Here is a 22,636-nt window from a genome sequence, read left to right on the forward strand (position 1 = left end):
TTTTTTCTTGTTTTTCATGCTCTTCACCAAAAGGCCCAGTTCCTCGAAAATTATAAGTTTCAAATTTTCACGATTCAATCGAAATTTTCACTTTTCATCTCTTTTCCTAAATTCCTCCTCAGACGAAATGACATTGCCCATTCACAACAAATACTTTGGAAACACTCCAAAGGATGTTTGGTCGTTGATCAACGAAACTGCTGCTGCTGCTGAGCAAGAAACTGGTAAAAAAGTCATCAACTTGGGTCAAGGCTTTTTCTCTTACTCTCCTCCAGAGTTTGCAATCAAAGCTGCTCAAGAGGCCTTGCTCGACCCCATGGCAAACCAATACTCTCACACCAAGGGAAGACCTGTTTTATTAAATAGTTTGTCCAAATACTATTCCAAAAAATTTAATAGAAATGTTCCTATTGACGAAATTTTGGTTACTGCTGGGGCAAACGAGGGAATGCTAACAGCTTTTACAGGCTTTTTGAACCCTGGAGATGAAGTTATAGTATTTGAGCCTTTCTTTGACCAATATATTTCAAATATTGAGATGCCAGGCGGCAAAGTTGTCTATGTTCCTTTACATCCACCGGAAAGTTTTAAAGACAAAACAATTGACGGTTCAGACTGGAAAATTGACTATGATCAATTGGAGAAGGCCATCACCAAAAAGACAAAAATGATTGTAGTCAATACCCCTCAAAATCCGGTGGGCAAAGTGTTTACTGAAGAGGAATTGACTAAAATAGGAAATTTGGCTGTGAAATACAATATAATCATCTTATCTGATGAGGTTTACGAAAATTTATACTATGGTGATAATTTCCCAAGATTCGCAACTTTGACTCCAGAAATTGCAAAGCAAACAATTACAGTAGGCTCCGCTGGAAAATCCTTTGCTGCAACAGGCTGGAGAATTGGCTGGTTGATTGCTGATCCTTATTATATTAAATATTGTGGTTTGGCTCATACCAGAATCTGTTTTACTACCAATAGTCCCTTGCAAGTCGCTGTCTCAAAAGCTATAGATTATGCTTCAAATTCTGATTATTTTGAAAAAACCAGATCTGAATTTAAGAAGAAATATGAAATTTTTACCAAAGTTTTTGATGATTTAGGTTTACCTTATACAAGAGCTGAAGGATCATATTATATCTTGGTCAATTTCAATAAAGTAAAAATTCCAAGTGATTACAAGTTCCCAGAGGAATTATCAGACAAAGCCAAGGACTTCAAAGCTGCATACTGGTTGATCAGAGAAATTGGTGTTGTTGCTATCCCACCAACGGAATTTTATATAAAAGAGCATGAACATGTTGCTGAAGACTGTTTGAGGTTTGCTGTCTGTAAAGAAGACTGTGTTTTAGAACAAGCAGTTGAAAGACTAAAAAAATTGGCAGAATACCTTTAATTTATTTTATAAAACATTTGTTATGTTAATCATGCAGAAAAAATTATAGACAAAAAAAACAACAATTGTTCTGAAAAAAAACCAAAACCTAAATCTAATCGTAGTTTAAATAAATATTCCATTAGCCTACAATTACAGCTTGTACTAGTATTATTGTCATTAAAAAAAACAATTTGTAATGTTCAAATTTTATAGTTTCATCACTCATCATCCGCTTTTTTATTCTAAACTACACCAATCTCTGCCATCATTTATTTGATAATTACAAAGGGCTTTCTCTAACCACAACCCGATCAATGCTGCAAATGCTATTCCAATTGAGTCACTTATGGAAATTGCACCAATTGAAAATTCTCTTTTACTGATTTCAATCTCTTTTGATGCTTTATTATAAGTATTATAATAAGCGGATCCCCCGATTAATCCTTCATAAAAGATTAGTAAAAAAATTAAAGCAAATTGTTTTTCGATTTTAATGAAAAAAAATATGGATTGTGAGATACAAAATAGAAAATTTAAAACCTGTAATAAGAAAGGGATATATAAATTATCTATTTGATAATAACATGAAAACGTTCTTGAAATGAAGACACCGATTTGGTATAATGTTGAATAAGTGACGTAAATGTCTCTAAATTTTTCAAATTTAAATATGACAGAATAGGGAAAGGAGAATTTATGGTCTTTGTGAGAATCATAAATATCAAACAATAAAGTTGGAGCTATACTTTGATTAATCAAATACTCGAAAAAGTAAACGGAAGATAATGGGAACATGTAGGGCATTATTAAGATTTTAATTTTTTGGATTGTTGTCTTGAAGTGTTTTTTAAAATTTTTTTTGAAATATTTTAAAGAATTCAATGATTGTTGATATTTGGAATTAAAAGAGTTGCCGTTTAATCTTGAGTTTGAGGGCAACAAAGTATCTTGTTCGGTATATTGTAAAGGGTTATTATGTGAATTATAAATTGGATTTGTTGAATGATTATCGACATCATTGGTATTATCAAGTTTTGAGTAATTAATGTAGAGATCCTTTCTTGGTAAGATAAAGCAATAAATGATAAGGTAAATAAAGGGAGTAATGGAGAAAGAAAACAAAGCAGATCTAGGAGATAAACGTAAATGAACAGTCATTAGCAAGTACAAGAAGCTTCCAATTAAACCAGCAGCTCCGGTTCCACTGCTAAAACCCACTAGGGAATTATTTTGGTAAAAATGAGTTAGTTGCAAAAAAGTCACTTCGCCCAATCCTGAGCTTACTGAAGATAAAGCAATTCCAAATAATTTCAAGTATAAATGACTTTGGTATGATCCAGCCGAGGAGAAAAAGGAAATGATGAAAATGCCGGTGAAACTGAAAGATACCAATAAGACAATTCTCATGTCGTAAGAAATAAGGTGAATGAATAAGGGACAAGATAGTTTTATTATAAATGAAGGGAAAATATCAAATAGGAGGACGATAGATTTGGGGGCAGCAGGGCCCACTAAATCAGCAGCAGCACTTAGAATTACGACATAGAGGATGTTATTTGTCAAACCAAACAAGCAGAAGGAGAGGTATATTAGAAACGTTTCAGTATGCATTTGAATGGAGTGAGTTAATGGATAAATAAAAAATAAACAAAAAATAAATAAAAGATGAATAAAAGATAAATAAAAAATAAATAAAAGATAAGAAAGGAAAAAGCTGATATAAAAGATAAAATAAAGAGACCAAAATTGGGGGTCAGCTTTTGACTCTTGAATCCATTAAATTTCTTTCAATTACTTTTAAATGAATTAAATCAGATAACTGTTTTTGAAGGAATAGCAAGTCTTTGTTGCCGCTGTTAATGAGATCGATGTCGCTGATTTGGTTGATGTTTATGAAGGATTTCATGAACCAGCTGTTTTCAACGTTGTTTTCATCAAGTAACTTTAACTTTTTTGTTTCAAAGTCGTAGATGTAAATTTGAAATATATCAATGATAATGTTGGAATTTAGGCTTGCGTTTGTATTATCAGAGTAGTCAAGATTGTTGTTATCGTTTTCAATATTCGATGGAGCATTGCTATTGTTCTGGTTTGAGTTTTCGGCCTTGGGGTCGTTGTGATTGTCCAAGGAAGTGGTTTTATTTTGAGCTGACATTTGATCATCATCAAAGTTGTCGTCGTCGTTATTGTTGTTGTTGCTGCCGTTGATCGAGTAATAAAATCTCAACCCCTTTAGCCAGTACTCATTTTTAGGCATGTAACCAAACTCATAAAAGAAGTTGATCAAGTTGCAATTAGTGAGATAATCTGTGGATAGCTGATTCACAAAGGTCTCAAAAAAAGTTTGAGATATGACATCCTTGGAAGAGGCAATGGGAATATCAGTGATTTGTAGATTCCAGTTGTTTTTGTATAGTAGAGTTGACTGGTTATTTAAGTCGTTCTGTTTGATAGTTGAGGATGTGTGTTTGAAAACACTTTTGAACTTCAACTGAGCCCGGTTGCGCAAGGAGTTTTCGTTCTTCAAGATGAGATTGAGTATGCGATTGTAGTTTTGGGAGGAGGCAGCTGGCTCCTCAAAGACGTCCCAGTCTGTGGATAGCTTGATGAGAAACTGTTCGATTTGGTTGTGATTGACGTTGTTTTTGTTGGTCTGTTGCAAGGCTTTCAAGTTGATCAACGGATCGAGAATGATGTTGTAGTTTAACAAGATCTGGGGCTCGTTGATGCCAGTCAAGGCGATCAAGGTGTTGATAACCAAGATGAACTGGTCGACGGGGATTGTTCCATACAAGCTCAACTGCTGGACCATTGCTGAGCGACAATTAGCACCAGAACAGTTCAAGAATCGAAGATATTCAACAATATTCAACAATATTCAACAATATTCAATAATCCTTCAACTGAAGTGAAATATTCCAGAGAAACAGAAGACGGATACTTCTGTTTCTGGAAACAGCGCATACTGCCCAAAACAGCAATGCTCTCGATGAGCAAATGTGTGGAAGAGCATGGAATAGAGCTATATATAGAGTTGAGCTAGTAGAATAGAATTAGAATAGAATTAGTAGAATATCGAAAACATAACGTATAACTCTGTGCACCATAACCTGCTGCTGTTCTTCTGCTTGTTGTTTATGATAGCTGTTCCTGTCTCTTTTCTATTCAGACGCCCTGCTTTACTCACAACCAAAACATTTGCAATTGCTTCCACCAAGCTGAAAAGACTCATCATGACCAAAGAATCTCTCACCAAGGAAGAAGAGCCACTAATTTTTGCTCCAAAGACATACCAATACAACAAGTTTGCCTTGGATATCGAGGACGTCAACCCCAGTCCCATAGTCCAGTTTGAAAAATGGTTCCAAGACGCCATTGATTCCCCAGAGGAAGATACCCCAGATGCTGTTAGTTTCTCCACTGCTTCTTTGCCCTCAGGAAGAGTCTCCAACAGAATCGTTTTGTTCAAGCAGTTGGACCACAAAGGTTTTATCGTTTTCTCAAATTGGGAAAACTCAAAGAAAAAAAGAGACATTGTCTCCAATCCATATGCTGCCTTGACTTTTTTCCACAAGAATTTGCAAAGACAAATCAGAATCGAGGGAAAAGCTGAGTTCATCTCTAAAGAATTGAACCAAAATTATTTCCAAACAAGACCAAGGGGCTCCAAAATCGGTGCTTGGTCCTCTCCACAATCTCAAGTCATTGCCAATAGAGAGGTCTTGGAGAATTTAGTCCAACAAAATGCTGAAAAGTTCAAAGATCTTGACGACAACGATATTCCCTGTCCTGACTACTGGGGAGGCATAAGAATAGTTCCTCTAGAAATCGAGTTTTGGCAAGGCAGAACAAGTCGATTGCACGACAGAATATCTTACAGAAGAGACTCAGAAGACGATGATTGGACTATTGTTAGAATTGCTCCATAATTATATCCAAAGCTTAAATCTGCCCAACGAGACTTAATCAACAGGCGAATCAAACTAATATACTCTTTTTTTTTTCTTTTCACTTTTTAAAAAACTCCTATATAATCAGCTTATACATATATAACCAAAACAATAACACACAACCATCTAGAGCTCGTAATTCATTTTTTTCTTTCCTTCTCACTTATCCTCCAAAATCCTCTCCAAAGCCAAACCTAAACCCAAAACCGATCTAATCAATTACATATTATTTTTTCAACATAAATAGTGCAAAATACTATAAATACAAATAAACACTTTCACGAATCATCTTCAATATATATATATCATACCTACTCTAACCTACTCTATAGTTTACATCCTTTCTCTTTTATAAATGGATTTAAACTATTTATTGAATGATGATCGATCAAACAATGCTAAAGATTTAATCAAAGAAATCGAAGACTTGCGTAGAGAATTTAATGAAAATTATAATGATCCAAAGTTCATCAGCCAAAAGAGTGCAAATATTAAGAATATCAAAGATAACGATAACGATAACGATAACAATAACGAAAACGAAAACGATAAACAAAATAACAACCTCAATCACCAAGAATCCTCAATCTCAAAATTACATTCTGAAAACTTAAAATTATTAGCCATACTAAATGATACAAAAATAATAAACCAAAATGATCCAATATCAAGTTCCATTCCCATAAACTTTGATCATACAAATAACGCTGATTCCCTCATTATCCAAAATTCAAATCAAATCAAAATCGAAAACATTAATCAAAAAAATAACTTTCATTCTCCAAATTCTACTACTGATCAATCTTTCTTTGTGGAAAACGTATCTGAAAGATTGAAAAGATCTGCAAAAAAGAAAATATCCTATTTCAATCAAAATGACAATCTTTTAATTGAAATAAATTCACCAAATAATAATTCAAAAACAAAAGTAAAAACGAAACAAAAAACAAAAACAAAAACAGCAAGCAAAAAGAATAAAAATAGAAAAGATAATCTTCCATCAAAATCCCCACCAAAAAAACAAAAAAACAAAAAAAAATCATATATATCTAATCAATTTATTGATATCTCAGATGATGATAACTATCATGAATCCAAAAATATCCCCACTTCTTCATCTACCAATTCTCAAAGTTCATCTTTTACTAATAAAATCACTGATATTAATTTAAAAAATCTAATAAATCACAGTTCGTCACAGAGATTAGTAAATGATTCTTTGCCTTCAAAAATTCACGCCGGAATAATAGAATTAAGTGATGGGGACGATATTGAAGTTGATACTGTCGAATATCAAGGTAAAAAAAGAAAAAAAGAAAACAATCTTATTATTGAAATAAATAGTTCTCCAAGAGACCACAATAGTGATGGAATAAAAAGAGCTAAGAAAAGAAACTCCAGAAATATTATTCTGAATTCTGAGAGCGATGGCAATTTTAGTTATTTTGGAGATGAAGATATAACACTAGATCTTGAAAAATCTAATGAAAAAAAGAAAGACATTACAGAACTAAATAATAAAAATGGAATTGAAATAGATGTACCGAAAAATTTAGTTGAGGTTGAGAAAAATAAAAAATCAAAGCTACTTGTAAAAATTCAAATCAATTCAAAAAAATTAACCAACTTGGCTGCAAAAAATACTACTGATACCCAAGATAATCTGTTACAATTGAATGAACCAAATCAAGAAAAACATAAAAAACCCTCAAAAAAACTTGACAAAATCAATAAAAGGATTAAATCAAAGGATATTGAAATGAAAGATAAACCAAGTTCTCATTTAAAAATCAAAACTGGCCATCTTCAAGTCAATAATAATGATAATGATAATGATAATAAAAATAATAATGATAATAACAATAATGATAATAATGAAAAAACCAAGCAGGGAAATAAAACAAAAGATCCTCCAAAGGAAAAATTTTCTGAGATTGTAACAAGTATATTGTCTGATAGTAATAAAGTCCTACAGCAAAGAACAATTGCAAAGAAAACTTCAAACAAGAAAAAAAGAGAAAAATCTCTTGGTGAATTGTGTTCTAAAACCAATTTTAGGCCTTATAGAGTAGGGTTGTCAAAAAGAGTTAAAATAGATCACTTACATGAGTATTTAAAAAAGGAAACAAAAAATACATAATTAGAAAGCAAAAAAAAAAAATTATATCTAACATAAAATATGAGAACTTAGCCCAATCGTCCAGTTATAAGAGCCGATGATTGCAAAGGACAAAAGAAAGCATACAATTATACTAATAGATCCATATGTGAGTGCATCTAGGAATGTTTGAGAATGTAATTCCAGAATGAATGTTGAAACAGTTGATAAAACTGCACAAAATCCATCAGACAATGCAACCAACATTTGACAATTTATAAAGGATTTTCCAATTAAATTAAAACCCGAGGAACGATTCAACACTATGAAAATTGAAATTAAAATTGTAGCAATCAGGTTTGCCAAAAAAGTTCCCAAGAATTTCACATGGGCAAATTTATTATTAAAATAAAATGATAAAATATATCTCAAGTAACATGCAAGTGGCGCAAAACAATTAGCAACTGTAACGTGTCTCCAGCTTTTTTCGAAAATTGATAGAAAAATGAATACTATCCAAAAGATTATACCAAATAATTCTAAAACTATAAGAAATGGAGCCAATCTTCTTTGCTTGTTGCTTGATTTATTACCACTTAAATCATTACGTTTGGATAAACGATTATTAATTTCATTCGCTATACTTAAACCAAATAAATACCCAGAAAACGATAGTGAAAATTGAGCTATAATGAATAAAACTAGATTCAATAGACCATAGGCTTTATTGGGATACGAGTTATAAGCATTGTCATTGAAGATCAAGTTATTTTCCTTGTTTGTCATTGACAAAGTAAGCAATACTGCTTCTAAAATCAAGGAGGAAAATGATGAAAACGATCCACAGTACCCTGTTGTCATACCTAATCTCAAAAGATTAATGTGCTTTTGTTTCACATTATTACAGTGATTATTTGTTTTATCGTTTTTATCAACTTTATCGACTTTTATATCTGTTTTTATAAATTTAAACAAACCCATCAAAAAACAAGACAGGAAGTTGGACCAAATTATTCCAGAAATATATGAATTGTTGTAGCATGCTAAATGACCTACTCCAAGCCTAGATAAGCTCCCCAAAATGGAGAAAAAGCAGAGAATAAAAAATAATCTAAATTCTTCCACCATTATACGCCATCAATTGAGAGGAAGTTTCTTATTTCCAAAACAAAAAATCTATTGTTGAGCACTTTTGAAATCCAGAAAATGCACGAAACAAGCTTTTGCCATTTAAGGTTTTTTGCTTGATACAAATCCACAAAGTTGGTATTTCGAGCCCAAAGTTCTTCGACACAGAAAAAGAAGCAGAAAAAGCAGCAGAAGAACAAGAAAAAAATGCAACAGAGACAAAAAATTCTTTGTAATTTTGAAGAATAAAAGGAAGTGCCACAAAAAGACATATTGCTTGACAAAAAATGCCAAACAATGGTCATTTTTGCTCTTTTTCTATTAATTTTTATGACCCATTGACTTTTTTAGTCCTTTCTGAATCCTAGCTCTTTGAATCCAGCTATGATTGAATATAAGGAATTGAAAAGATTTATCAAAATCATTGTTAAATATCAGCTAGATTTCTTTGATTTCACAATACTGCTCCTATTTAGCGTTTTCTATTTTCTTAAATACAAATTACTTACAATCTATTACAAAGATAGATGTCCCATCGTTAGATTCTCTAAAATATTAAGAAATACAAATTTGTATAAATTTAAAGAAAATTTAAACAAATATAAAAAAAACTTGGCTCACTTCCAATTATTCACTCAACCTCAGCCTTTGAGATCGTTTAAAAGTGAAAATAACCTAGCTTTAAACAGACCAATTGAAAATATAGGTTTGTTGCTAAAAAATAACTATCAACATTATAAAATGATGAAAAAAACCCTTAGTATAAAATACAATGATGAAAATCAACAAATGTCAAATAATACAAACAATAATATTCATAATAATGAAAATTGGAATAAACTTAATAATCAATATCAAAGTAATCTAAATCATCATCATAGAAACTCTCAGAATGACCAAAAACAAAAAAGTTTTAAATTCAACATAGATGATTTAGCTATTCCTGCTGCAAGAGCTGCTACTAGCAAATGTTTTATGGACACCAAACTAAGAGATATCTCAGTATTAAATTTTGACAATATTGGGGAGATAAACTGCCAGGATAGAAATAATATGAGCAATACTTTTAATAGCAATATAACTAATAATAATAAAATTAAAAGTAGATCAAACTCACTAAGATCTTTATCCTCTATTTGTTCAGTAAAATCGATGAGATCGGTAAAATCAATGAAATCCATTAGAACAATAAAATCTATCAACTCTATGAGGTCAATAAACAAAAATTATAATCCGGATAATGATCTTAATAGAATCCCAACTAAATATGAAAATAAGGACAACTCTGTGTATTTGACTTGCAAATCTCCTATGAAAACCGTTAAAACAGATAATTTAATCAATAAACTCAGTCAAATAGACAATAACATCAAATTAGACTTCAATCATCATCTAATTAAAATAAATAGCATAAATATAGTAACAATTGGAGATAATAAATGCGGTAAAACCTCATTGATTAATACTTTTATTAACAATGAGTTTTCAAATAAGTTTTCAAGTTATTCTATTTTTGAAAATTACAACAAAAAAATATTTTTTAAAGAACCTTTGCAAAAACTGGCAATAAATTTCAAATTTTGGGATGTTTCAGGTCATGAGGATTTTGATAGAATGAGACCATTAATATATGCTGATGTTCAAATTATTTTGATATGCTTTGCTATTAACAATACAAATAGTTTTAATAGTATCTTGGAAAAATGGATCCCAGAAATTGAAAACTATTGTCCAAATATACCGATTATTTTATTAGGCTTAAAATCCGATTTGAGGAAAACCAATAGTGATTATGATAGTGATCCTTATATCAATAATAATAAACAGGGAGATAGATTAATTGAATATGAAAAATGCATTGAATTAAGTAAACAAATCAATAGCAAGTTTTACATTGAATGTTCGGCAAAAGAGATGTATCATATTCATAAGATTTTTGATCTAGTAGCTAAAATAATAATTAGCAAAGAATATCCATTTTTAAATGTTGATAGAGATGTTAATGTTGATTTCCTTCAGAATGAAAAAGAATTTGAAAAATTGATAAAAGAAGAAGAATCTAAATCACACTCAAATTCATATCTTCAAGAAGAAAAGAATAAAAATATAGAAAAAAAAAACACCAGTCCCAAAAGCAGAGTTCATAACGTTCAAGAATTTTTAAATCGTGAAATAGAAAGAAGTTTGAGATCAATAAAATCATTGGGCAAGGAAGCAAGTTATGAGATTAAAAGCAATGTTAATGAAATATATGATAAGTTCAGTAAGTTTAGTATTGATGACAGTTATACAAACAATAGGTCAATAATAACAAACATTGATCAAACATTTGATAGTGTTGAAGATCTTAAAAATCTAAAAATTTCAGACAAGTTGGACAATTTTAGTAGTTTTAAAAAGTTTAGTAGTGTTGGTATTGATGAAAGTAATGAGATAAAGAAAAAGAGGAATAAAACAAGGCATATAAGTATGTTCAGAAAAACATCAGGAATGTCAATTAAACCATTAAAAATAAAAAATAAAAATAAGGATAAAAATGAAAATGAAGATGAAGAGGAAAATCAAAATTATAACACAAGTTGTAAATTGATGAATGTAATTCAAAGTTCACCATCATCAAGTCAATTTTATAATAAACCACAATCACCAAAAAACACACAACCACAACCTGCAATTGAGAGACAATCATCAATTAGAAAGAATTCATTAAGAAAGAATTCATTAAGATCGGTAAATAATCAAAGTTTCAGTTCGTTTCGATCGATGAGAGATCATAGAACCAGAAAATCAAGGTCAAAGTCAAGACCAAATGCCGGAGCCAGATCAAGAGTCAGGTCTAGAGCCAGATCAAGACCAGGATCAATAGTTAGAGTTTCGATGAGGAAAGGCAACATAAAAAAAGTCAGAGCTTTAGGTGATTATAATGGAGAAAATTCCAGCAACCCATTTTCGAAACATAAAACGGAATGTGTAGTTATGTAGTATAGTGATATTAAACCGAAAATGATATATACTATAATAGAGCAATTTCTTTATGATGAATCTGCAGCTTTTTGGAAGCTACTATCTTGTTCGGTAGTAGATTTTCTATTGTTCTCACTCTGCTTCTGGCTCAGATTGTCAGTCACAAAATCAGATTTTGATTCACCATCTAAACGTTGATTTGATTGAAAAAATCGAGACACTTTTGCTGACTTCTCTTCAGTGACACCGTCGTAAAATCCTTTCCAGATATTGGCAATGCTGTTGAACTGATTGCCAATGGTGATGGAGTGTTCCATCGACCTGTTTAGCGAGTTGAGTCGGTTGAGAACAGAGTTCATCTTCTGGTTAACATCGTGTAACAATAGATTCCTCTCGGCTTCGAAATCAGCATCGTTATCGCCTCTGTCCATTTCAGCTTGTTTCCTCTGCTTCCTCTGCTTCCTCTGCTTTTTTTGCTTCTTCTTCCACTGCCATGTTGAGCGTTGTGTTATTCCACTAACACATGACTTTGTTAGGTAATACACTTTGTCTCAGTTCAACAGGTTTCAGTCCCAAATCGTGCGTTAGCCACAAGTACTAATTGCCCCAAATCGAGTATCTATTTGACAATATAAAAGAGACAGAAGACAAGAATAATTATAAGAAAAAAGGAATCAAGGAATAAGTTTTAATATAAATAGCTAAATACATATTATTCACCAATAATATATAGACAGAACCCAGTAATAACCAAAGACTCGTGTTCTATCGTAGCTAATATAGAAAGGCTTATTACAGTGTTCAGGCACGTGCTTATCACGCATCCATCACGCGGAAATCGCCGAGTCGGCTCCAGCGCCGCGGGCGGCGACAAAACGCCGCCGGAAGCGAAGCATTAGGGTGAGATTTCGCTGTTTCCTCCACACGCTTTGGGGAGTTTTGATTGGCTGTTGGAGCTGGTTCAAAAACCATTGGAAGAGTAACTATCCACTTCCTGAACACTGTTTGTTTAGTAGCCATTCGATCGTTTTGTTTAACTTGCCTTATATTTCTCTAGTTTTCTGGTCTTTTTCGTCTCTTCTTAATCCCATTAACCACATCGCCTAAAGCAACAAAATGATCAGTGCCAGACTTTTATCAAAATCTACTATCAAACCTTCATTGGTTTCCAAAAGAGCGTTTCATTATTCATCTTTCGCTTTAAGTAAGAGAATTGAAACTGATGCTTTTGGTGAAATCGAGGTTGAAGACTCCAAGTACTGGGGTGCCCAAACCCAAAGATCTTTACAAAACTTCGATATTGGTCAACCAACTGCTAGAATGCCAGTTCCGGTTATCAAGTCTTTTGGTATCTTGAAAAAATCAACCTCAATTATAAACGAAAAATACGGTACTTTAAAACCTGAAATTGCCAAAGCTATTCAACAAGCTGCAACTGAGGTTGTGGAAGGTAAATTAACTGACCACTTCCCATTAGTCGTCTTCCAAACCGGTTCTGGTACTCAGTCAAACATGAACGCCAATGAAGTTATCAGTAACAGAGCTATTGAAATCTTAGGTGGTAAAAAAGGTTCCAAAAGCCCTGTTCACCCAAATGACCATGTCAACATGTCCCAATCTTCCAACGATACTTTCCCAACTGTCATGCACATCGCAGCTGTCTTGGAAATTACAAACACTTTGATTCCAGAATTGAACTTGTTCAAGGACTCATTAGCTAAGAAAGTTGACGAATTCAAAGACATTGTCAAAATTGGTAGAACCCATTTACAAGACGCTACTCCATTAACTTTAGGTCAAGAGTTTTCTGGTTACTTGCAACAAGTTATTAATGGTATTGCCAGAGTTGAATCCACCTTGCCAAACTTGAAATATTTAGCTCAAGGTGGTACTGCTGTTGGTACCGGTTTAAATACCAGAAAAGGTTGGGATTCTGATGTTGCCAACACTGTTGGTGAACTTACTGGTATTGATTTTAAACCCGCTCCAAACAAATTTGAAGCTTTAGCTGCTCATGACGCTATTGTTGAAGCCTCCGGTGCTTTGAATACTTTGGCAGTTTCTTTATTCAAAATTGCTCAAGATATTAGATACTTGGGTTCTGGTCCAAGATGTGGTTATGGCGAATTATCTCTTCCAGAAAATGAACCAGGTTCCTCAATTATGCCTGGTAAAGTCAACCCAACTCAAAATGAAGCCTTGACCATGATCTGTACTCAAGTCTTTGGTAACAATGCTGCCATCACTTTTGCTGGTGCATCCGGTCAATTTGAATTAAATGTTTTCAAACCAGTCATGATCTACAACTTGTTAAACTCCATTCAATTATTGAGTGATGGCTTGAGATCTTTCAGATTAAACTGTCTCGATGGTATTAAAGCCAACAAGGAAAAAATTGACAAATTATTACACGAGTCTCTTATGTTGGTTACTGCTTTAAATCCAAAAATCGGTTACGATAAGGCTTCCAAAGTAGCCAAAAATGCTCATAAAAAGGGTATAACATTAAAGGAATCCGTTTTAGAATTAGGTTACTTAACTGAGGAAGAATTCCATCAATGGGTTGTTCCAGAAAACATGATAGGTCCTAAATAGACTATCTATTGTCTCTATTGTTAATAATTTATTTTTTTCCTAAACATTTTTAACAAGCAAACTCACTTTTAAACTCGGTTCTAAATGCAGTTTTCTTTGTTTTCTTTGTTCTCTTTGTTCTCTTTGTTCTCTTTAAGTTCAATATTCTATTTTAGTTTATATATAGTAATGTGATGTGTATGATTCAACAAACAACTGTTTGTGGAGACCAATTGTTCATGTGTAGCTTTTATGTTTTTATTGTTCCAATGAGATGCTCATCCCTTTATCATCCACCGCTCGCACACAAAATTACCGGAAATAGACACTTGCATGTGTGTGCATTTACAAGCGTCCTAAAACGGAACCCGTACCAATGACTTTGTTTATTTGGGTTGCTTTTTTTTGTATAAAAAACTAAAATTTTTCGTTCTGTTTCATTTTTGTTAACTCATCATTAACTCCAGTCTCTTTGACTCACTAATAAACATAAGGATGCTACAATGGCGTTGTTATGTTAATGGTTAATTTGTCTCTCTAAGCTGGTAGAACAAGTTATATTTTTGTAATTTGGTTTATTTATGTTTTATTGTTTTATTTATTCATTAGATTTAGCAATGTAAATACTCCAAACAAACAATATCTTCCAAAAGAAACTATTATATCGGTATATAATTGTATAAACTATTAATATAATTTATTTGATTATTTATTTATTTACTTAATTTATTTACTTTCTGTACTTTTTATTATTAACCTATTTTTTTTCTTTTCTTTGCCTATTTTTTTTTGCAATTCGGATTTCGCTTTTGAAACACCCCAGCTTACATTGATCAACTATACTCATTTTCCTACTATAGTTTTGATCTCATTACACTGGCAGAATAATTTAGAAAGTTGCATTTAACAAATTGCAATTTTGTTTAGATATTGTTTTACTATTGAATATTAATAATAGTTGAAACTTATTTATTTCAAGACATGTTGAACAACAAAGCGAAAAAAAAGGTCTAAATCGATGAGAAATGAGCTATAAGAAAAGAAAAAAAAATGAGGAATAACATCTAAAATAAAACAATAAACTAATAAGCTAATGAAATAATGAAAATGAAAATGAAAATGAAAATGAAAATGAAAATCAAAGTGATAATAAAAATAAAAATAAAAATAAAAATAAAAATAAAAATAAAAATAAAAATAAAAATAAAAATAAAGAAACTAAAATGTAAAAAATACAAATGAAAGACAAAATAAAAAGTAAAAAAAGAAAGCAAAAGAAATAAAAATAGTAGCTAATAACTATATCTGTATATATATTTATATTTTTTTTTCAATCTTTTTCCAATAAATCAACTGTTGATTCTAAGAACATCAATTGCTGTAAGATTTCGTTACAAACTTGAGAGATTTTGTAGTTTTTAAAAATTTCGATTTCAATTTTTAATTCGCAAACTAGGAAATGCATATTTTTCCATTGAATTAATTCAAAATCGTAGCCGATTCTTTTAGCCATTCCCGGACCATAGATTCGAATTCTGTTACCATTTTCATCGATAATTTTGCCAGTCTCTTTTAATTCGATTGGATTTAATTTGGGGAAATTTGCGTGGACAAACAAGATTCTTGGTTGTTTATTTTCAATTGGCAAGACATTTGTATCTTCTTTGAATTGATTTGAAACGGGAATTATTTTGTATAGTTCATTATTTGCTTCTTCAAAGTTTTTAAACAATTTTTTACTATTTTTCAAGATATTCAAGTTTGAGTTTAATATATTATAATCCTCAAGAGGATCAAATTGGCCCATACCTGTGCCGATGAATTCTCTTTGATTGTTGAAATAACCAAAGGCATTTAGGAATTTGTTTACTTGGTAGTAAGGTTTTTTCAAAACAACCGCGGCAGCTAAGAAGGTTTCTTTATCACCTTCACCATCAGAGCCTTGAGAAAATAAAGGGTAGTAGTATTTTGGACCGTATAGATTGTAGTATAAAGCAAGGAATAGGGACTTGATGTGAGTCTTTTTGGAGATCATGAGTTGACCCGATTCTGTTGTTGGATCAGGGATAGTGCCTAATCTATCGTGGAGAGGGATTTTATCTGGTTCATTAGCTTCATTTATCATTCCAGCTTCGTAGATACCGTAGTTATGATAACCGTAGCGAACTCTTTTGGGGGATATGTCGATTCCAGCAATTTTATAATAGAGAGGAGAAGTTGCTCTTTTCCAGAAGTCAGGCCAGCAGATTAAGCCATTTGATAAAAAGGGTTCAGTTTCGAACAAGTAGTCCGGAGAGTGAACAGGAATATTATCAGAGTCTAATAGTAAGACGTTTTCAAAAGATGAAACTAGTAGCGCTAAGGCTTTATATTGGTAGCCAAAAAATTGGAATTTTGAGGTGACGTTTGTTCCCAAGACATGAGGTAATAGGATACATTTGGCGTTTAAAGCAGGAAAAATTCTTGCACAGAGATCGATTTCGTATTCTTCGATAGTTGGGATGACGACTTCTATGGGTAGAGTCGAGCCGACGCTTCTTAGAGATTTTATGGATAATAAGGCTAACCAGTTGAATTTTCCACCGCCAACAAAGACAATTCCATTACCTTTGTAAAGATTTGAGTCGATTTTATTTGGCAAATTATCAACGATGAATCTGTGAGAGTTGGTTAGAGCGGATAGTTCGTTGTCATTTAGCTGTAGAAAACTTGATAGATAGTCTTCAGTTAATATTGGAGTCTTTGTATCAATTAGTGGAGAGTCATACCCAGCGTGATATATTCGTTCTTCAGATTTATAGTTGTTCAAGGCAGGAATCTTGGGGTTGGAATCGTATAGCAATTGAAAGACTTTGGTGAATAGATTTTGCAAGGAGAGTAATCTTGATCCAGATTTGTCAAAATCGGATAGTATGGTTGCGAGTTTTAATTTTTCAAAACTTATGTCATTGATTTTTTGGTTTTCCGGTTGGTTTTCAACAGTATTGAGATTTTGAAGGTTGTTTTGAGGAATATTTTGGGGATCGTTAGTTTCTGATTGACTCAAATCAGAATCATCAAATTTTTCATCATTAGAATGGTCGGGATCAATATTATTTTTAGTGTTTTTAATATCTTTAATATCTTCAATGCCTTGAATGTCTTCAGCGTCTTTGATATCTTTTTCATTGACTTGAGATGAATCAGAGTGATCGATTATGGGATCATTTGAACTTGAAATTCCGGTACTTGATTGAAGATTTTGCAACTGCTTCTGATAGGTGAAATAATTTTTTTTGATATTGATCAATTGAATTTGGTTATCGTTTTCGTCGAGTCTGATTTCTTTACTGTAGCTGATTTCATTGGTGTTGAAACTTTTTTGAATTGGATTTTGAATTGGATCTGAAATTTCAGCAGCATTGGAATGCTCATTGAGATCTAGACTTTCATCTGGTGCCGGCGGGTGGGCGCTATCATCGAGATGGATACTGTCTTTGAACAAATACAAAGCAATGAAAATTAAAGCAAGAAGCAAGTAATTGAGTCTCTTGCTCTTGAGTATCCTGAGTCGTTTGATCTTCAAGTTAATGAGCCTTTGAAAAGATGGTTTGTCGTGTTTGTCCTTCATTTTTAGAAGATGAATTGATGCAGCCAAAGAGTCGGGCGAGAAAAGACGAGGGAACGGAAAACTGCAGGAGATAGCACAAGCGCAGAAGAAACAAAATGGAGTAAACCCAAAGAATCAGAGCGTTGTGGACAAGAAGAGGAAGGACAGAGGAAGAGCACTGATATAAATACGAAGGAAATAAAAGCAGAGACAGCGAAAAGAATGGCATTGTGAAGAGAGCTTGGTTGACCGAAGCAGAAAGGTGGATCGATAATCTCTCAACAAAACCGCTTTCTCCTTTCCCCTTCACAATGAACTGGTTTTCTGAAGCCGCCCTGCAGCTTGGAACTCTAATTCTCTGCGCAACACCGCAGAAAGCAACGGAAATCAGGTTGCAGCCAAGTGGACCTGCAGGGAGTTCGTACCACTGTCCTCCAGCACTCCCGGCTCCGTGGTCTCGCGCCTGCTTTGGCAAGCACCTGCCCTTTGCGGAAGCTGCCACACGTTTTTCACTGTTTTCGGTTGCTTTCTCCTTTTTTGCCCCGCACAAACAGGATGATACACCGCCGAACTCCCTTCTCTTGTGTCTGGCCCCTGCACATTTCGGGGTTTTTGTAAAAAAGGACACCAGCTCAGAAGAAAGCCTGAAAAATGTGATGCATAAAGACCTCTGATCTCAAGCGAGCTTTTCATTCTCTGATATTTCATCATTGGCACCTCTTTCGACCAGACCTTTAGGAATCTTCTATTGTTAGCTAGAACAGGGCACTTCTCGCCTTATCACTCTCTGCTGCTGTTTTTTTTGTCTTCTTTTTCTGCTTCTGCTCAAGGAAAAATGTCCTTTCTTGGTGTCTACAAGGCCATCTACGCTTACACCTCTCAATCACCTGAAGAGCTATCAATCAAGGAAGACGACATTCTATATCTTTTGGAAACGTCCGATATTGATGAGTGGTGGAAAGTAAAAAAGAGAGTCGTGGGTTCGGATCTAGATGAACCAATTGGTCTAGTCCCTAAAACCTATATTGAACCTGCTGATATAATAAACTCCTGCGTCGCTCTCTATGATTACGATAAACAAACTAGTGAAGAATTGTCGTTTAAGGAAAACGACACTTTTAATGTCTATGATACCTCTGACATAGATTGGTACTTGGTTTCTACCAAGACTTCTAATCCTTCTCGTCTGGAGTATGGCTTCATTCCTTCCAATTACATTCAACTAACTAACGAATCTCCAAATAATAAAAACACCAACATTGCCACGACTAGTAATACCACCTCTAGCCTAACTACCACCACTACTCCCACTAACATACCATCCACAAACAGTGCAAACAATTACACCTACGATCCTCCTCAAGCTTCCGCTGCAAGCTTCCCTGCCCCTCCAACTCACCCAACGCGTCAACCTCAACCTCAAGAAATTCAACCTTCTAAAAAACAATACCAACACATATCCGACGACGACGATGACGACGATGAAAATGATCAGCCTCCCCCAACTCCCAAAAGGCCAACTAATCCTGATATCTTGAGGTCTCCATCTCCTTCCACTTCTACTTCTAGACCCATTAAAAAACTGTCCACTGCCACTTCTTCTTCTAACAATAAAAAAGACAAGGAACGTTTAAACTACAACCCGAGAAGAATGCAGAACAGTGACTCTGATGACAATTCCAAAGAATCTGACGAATTTTTCACATGGAATGTAGCTGAAGTTGAAGGCAGAAAAAAAAAGAAAGCCCAGTTGGGTATCGGTAATGGTGTAATTTACTTCAGACCTGATCCCTCCACTGGCGATCTTCCTCAAAAATGGAATGCTCTAAACTTGGTCAACTTCTCCACAGAAAAGAAACACGTCTTCCTAGACTTTAAAAACCCAAGCGCTTCCATCGAAATCCACGCTGGCTCAAGAGAAATAGCCGATGAAATATTGGAACTATTAGCCGATATCAGAGGTGCTGTCTCTTCAAAGGGCTTAAAAGAAGTTAAAGCTGCTTCAAAACCAACTGCTAACGGCTACAAAGTCGGTAAAGTCCTCTACGACTTTAAAGCTCAAGATCTAAATGAACTAAATGTTAAAGAAAATGACCTAGTATTCATTATAAACGATAAAAAATCAAAAGATTGGTGGTTAGTTAAAAACATCGACAACAATAAAGAAGGTGTGGTTCCTGCATCCTACATAGAAATCAACTCTTCAAACTTTTCCCTAGGTTCTGTAGCTGATAAAACTAGAAACTTGGTCAAATCAAAATCAAACAAAAGAAATAAAGAAAAAGAATTTAAACTAAGAGAAAGAGAAGAAAGAGAACGAAAACAAAGAGACAATGAAAGAGAAAGAGAAAGAGAAAAAAAACAAAGAGATTATGAAAAAAGAAAAAAAGAAAAAGAAGCTAAAGAAAAAACCAAACCAAACTCAAATAAAGTTAGAACTTGGGTTGATAAAACTGGTTCTTTTAATGTTGATGCTGAATTTTTAGGCATTTCTCAGGGTAAAGTTCATCTACACAAAGTCAATGGTGTTAAAATTGCTGTGGCTGCAGAGAAATTGGCATTGGCCGATATTGAATACGTTGAAAGAGTAACTGGAACTTCTTTGGATGCTTACAAGCCTGATAAAGAAAGACAAAGAGATAAAGATGATGAAAAAAGACGAAAAGAGATTGAAAAAAGACAAAGAGAAAAACGTGAAAGAGAAGAATACGAGCGTTCAAAATCCGTTATCACTGCTGCTAAAAATCTCTCTGCAAATCAAAAGAAAAGCCCAAGTTATGACTGGTTTGAATTTTTCCTTGAATGTGGTGTGGATGTTAATATTTGTCAACGTTACGCTTTAAGTTTTGAAAGAGAACAGATGGATGAAAATTCTCTAGAAGATATCACCCCTTCCTTATTGAGAACATTAGGTTTCAAAGAAGGTGACAATATAAGAGTATTAAAGTTCTTGGATAAAAAATTTAACAGACAAAAACCTAACTCGGCTGGTTCTAACACAAGCGAAGCATTGTTTGTTGGCTCAGGAGGTGAGTTGAAAAATAATCGTACACGTTCTACCTCTAATGTGGCAATTGACGCCTCTGCTTTGCAAGCGATTAAACAACAAAATCAACCTTCTGTCTCCACAGAAAGTTCAACCTCCAAATCGGTTGGAGGATTTGATGATGACGCTTGGACTGTCAAGCCAGCATCAAAATCAAATTCACAGATACAGAATAACAATAATACTGTCAACTTGGCCAAGGATAACAAAACCAATTTAGCTGCTCCACACTCTCAGCCAGATTTCACCGGTTCTTTGCAAGATCTTGTTGATCTTAAACCTTTGGAAGCTACCAATGGAAACAGTACCGCTTCTGCTATTTCTCCAATAAAGTCAACCAAACCAATTGTTCCAGTATTACAACCATCCAAAACAGGGTCCTCATTGAAATCTCAAAAGACAAGCTCTTCTATCAGATCCCAGAGAACAGGAAATTTGATACCATTGGATCCATTCAAGACTGGAGGAAATTTGGTTCCATTTGCAACTGGAGGTGCAGCAATGATTCTCCCCTTACAAACTGGTATGATGATGCCCATGCAACCTGTATTGATTCCTCAAACTACAACAACTTTTGCAATCCAAAAAACTGGCGGAGGAATGCCTCAGACATCATTTATTATCCCACAAACTACATTTGGTACCTCAGCTACCACACTTGTTCCTGTTCAAAGGACGGGTGGCTTTGTTCAAATGACAACAGGTGGATTGATACCATTGCAAAAAACAGGTGGAACGGTTACTGGAATGCCACAGACTAGCTTTGTAACTTCTATGCCAACTAGCTCTTTCACTGGATCTACCGCCAGTTCAGGGGTGACTTTCCCCACCACTTCATTTGCTGGAAGTAGTTTTATTGCTCCAAGTCAACCAGTGAACCCGCAACCTCAAACCGGATTTGAGAATATGTTTGCAAATATGAATATAAATAATCAAACTGGCTTCAATCAATTTCCAACTACATTTAACCAACCTAATATTAGTCAAACCGGATTCAACCAAACAGGGTTTAATCAGACTGGAATTCCTCAGAATACTTTCTCTAATAATTCAATTGGCCAAACTCCTATTGGTTTTAATTCTCAACCAACTACCAGTTTCAACACAATGTTTCAACCACAACAAACACAACAGTCAATGTTTCCTACACAAATGAACCAGTTTTCTTCAATGCAACCTACATCATTTCAACAACAACAAGTTCAACAACAAGCACCTCTTCAATATCAGCCAACCGGTCTTGGTTTTGGCAACGCACCCACAGAAATGCCAAATGTTAGTTTTGGAGGAATGCAAGCTCAACCTTTACAAAACCAACAAACTGGCAGAAGGGCCAACTTGTCTGCAGCCACTCCAGATAACCCATTTGGTTTCTAATTTTATTATTTTCGTTGGTTTAATATAAAATTAATTAGTTTAGTTTAAATGAATTTTGTTGCCTTTTCTGATAAGAATTTATGTTTTTATGCATTAAAAGGGTTATAAATGTACCACACAATAAAATGAAAACTTCTTTAGATTTGAATTTTTTATTTCATAAATTTATATTACTTTTTGATATTTTTTTCTTGTCATGGTTTTTCTGTTTATCCAATTTAATTACTACTTGAATTTTTTTTTCTACATGTTTTATTTTTTTTTATGTTTTTGTTAGATACATCAGTTTTTAATTTTAGTTTATTTCAGTTTTAGATTCAATTATTGCTTATTTTGTTTGATCACGATCTATTATCAGGAGCTATATGAATAATAGTAATTCCTCGTATTTACATAACAAACCAGTAAATGTGAAACATGTTAACACTTGGAGGCCCCGAAGAAACAGATGTTTTTTTTACCCAGACATGATAACACTTTCAAGATTAGTTAGAGAATCACTTTATACGAACAAAAATATTTCTCATCT

At 33.6% G+C, this 22,636-nt stretch overlaps 11 protein-coding genes across 11 annotated transcripts; 6 read left to right on the top strand and 5 right to left on the bottom strand.

Moving 5' to 3' along the window:
* Positions 1–127: 127 nt before the first annotated feature.
* On the top strand, positions 128–1,399 carry BNA3 (kynurenine--oxoglutarate transaminase; the record flags this gene model as incomplete). The annotated part of the gene is made up of 1 exon (XM_020194734.1): positions 128–1,399. One exon carries the CDS (start codon positions 128–130, stop codon positions 1,397–1,399), a length of 1,272 nt encoding a protein of 423 aa, XP_020045200.1.
* Positions 1,400–1,618: 219 nt separating this feature from the next.
* On the bottom strand, positions 1,619–2,992 carry YHC3 (amino acid transporter YHC3; the record flags this gene model as incomplete). The annotated part of the gene is made up of 2 exons (XM_020190870.1): positions 1,619–2,215; positions 2,396–2,992. 2 exons carry the CDS (start codon positions 2,990–2,992, stop codon positions 1,619–1,621), a joined length of 1,194 nt encoding a protein of 397 aa, XP_020045201.1.
* Positions 2,993–3,134: 142 nt separating this feature from the next.
* SRB5 (Srb5p) lies at positions 3,135–4,193 on the bottom strand (the record flags this gene model as incomplete). Its single annotated transcript, XM_020190880.1, has 3 exons — positions 3,135–3,393; positions 3,610–3,872; positions 3,966–4,193. 3 exons carry the CDS (start codon positions 4,191–4,193, stop codon positions 3,135–3,137), a joined length of 750 nt encoding a protein of 249 aa, XP_020045202.1.
* A 213-nt stretch (positions 4,194–4,406) lies between these two features.
* Positions 4,407–5,366, top strand: PDX3 (pyridoxamine-phosphate oxidase PDX3). Its single transcript, XM_020193935.1, has one exon. The coding sequence runs from the start codon at positions 4,615–4,617 to the stop codon at positions 5,308–5,310; it is 696 nt and encodes a 231-aa protein (XP_020045203.1). The 5' UTR covers positions 4,407–4,614; the 3' UTR covers positions 5,311–5,366.
* Positions 5,367–5,686: 320 nt separating this feature from the next.
* Positions 5,687–7,471, top strand: ASCRUDRAFT_72299 (uncharacterized protein; the record flags this gene model as incomplete). Its single annotated transcript, XM_020192055.1, has 1 exon — positions 5,687–7,471. The coding sequence occupies one exon, from the start codon at positions 5,687–5,689 to the stop codon at positions 7,469–7,471; it is 1,785 nt and encodes a 594-aa protein (XP_020045204.1).
* A 48-nt stretch (positions 7,472–7,519) lies between these two features.
* Positions 7,520–8,527, bottom strand: ASCRUDRAFT_22309 (FluC/FEX family fluoride channel; the record flags this gene model as incomplete). Its single annotated transcript, XM_020189735.1, has 2 exons — positions 7,520–8,314; positions 8,375–8,527. Coding segments are annotated over 2 exons (948 nt in total), but the record flags the coding sequence as incomplete, so codon positions are not given.
* A 1,446-nt stretch (positions 8,528–9,973) lies between these two features.
* Positions 9,974–10,528, top strand: ASCRUDRAFT_22125 (P-loop containing nucleoside triphosphate hydrolase protein; the record flags this gene model as incomplete). Its single annotated transcript, XM_020189729.1, has 1 exon — positions 9,974–10,528. A coding segment is annotated over one exon (555 nt), but the record flags the coding sequence as incomplete, so codon positions are not given.
* Positions 10,529–11,589: 1,061 nt separating this feature from the next.
* DAD1 (Dad1p) lies at positions 11,590–11,952 on the bottom strand (the record flags this gene model as incomplete). The annotated part of the gene is made up of 1 exon (XM_020192057.1): positions 11,590–11,952. One exon carries the CDS (start codon positions 11,950–11,952, stop codon positions 11,590–11,592), a length of 363 nt encoding a protein of 120 aa, XP_020045207.1.
* A 545-nt stretch (positions 11,953–12,497) lies between these two features.
* On the top strand, positions 12,498–14,328 carry ASCRUDRAFT_77620 (class II fumarate hydratase). The gene has a single exon (XM_020193936.1). It carries the CDS (start codon positions 12,638–12,640, stop codon positions 14,114–14,116), a length of 1,479 nt encoding a protein of 492 aa, XP_020045208.1. The 5' UTR covers positions 12,498–12,637; the 3' UTR covers positions 14,117–14,328.
* A 1,097-nt stretch (positions 14,329–15,425) lies between these two features.
* On the bottom strand, positions 15,426–16,958 carry ASCRUDRAFT_38680 (alpha-mannosyltransferase; the record flags this gene model as incomplete). The annotated part of the gene is made up of 1 exon (XM_020190877.1): positions 15,426–16,958. A coding segment is annotated over one exon (1,533 nt), but the record flags the coding sequence as incomplete, so codon positions are not given.
* Positions 16,959–18,393: 1,435 nt separating this feature from the next.
* On the top strand, positions 18,394–22,107 carry SLA1 (cytoskeletal protein-binding protein SLA1; the record flags this gene model as incomplete). The annotated part of the gene is made up of 3 exons (XM_020191290.1): positions 18,394–18,955; positions 19,049–20,916; positions 20,968–22,107. The coding sequence occupies exons 1-3, from the start codon at positions 18,520–18,522 to the stop codon at positions 22,105–22,107; spliced, it is 3,444 nt and encodes a 1,147-aa protein (XP_020045210.1). The 5' UTR covers positions 18,394–18,519.
* Between the last annotated feature and the right edge of the window lie 529 nt (positions 22,108–22,636).

The sequence above is a fragment of the Ascoidea rubescens genome (genome assembly GCF_001661345.1).
Source record: "Ascoidea rubescens DSM 1968 unplaced genomic scaffold ASCRUscaffold_15, whole genome shotgun sequence".
Taxonomy (NCBI): domain Eukaryota; kingdom Fungi; phylum Ascomycota; class Saccharomycetes; order Ascoideales; family Ascoideaceae; genus Ascoidea; species Ascoidea rubescens.

Bases quoted from the DNA above. Each gene is read 5' to 3' on its own strand.
- PDX3 (XM_020193935.1), top strand. From the start codon at position 4,615: ATGACCAAAGAATCTCTCACCAAGGAAGAAGAGCCACTAATTTTTGCT.
- ASCRUDRAFT_77620 (XM_020193936.1), top strand. From the start codon at position 12,638: ATGATCAGTGCCAGACTTTTATCAAAATCTACTATCAAACCTTCATTG.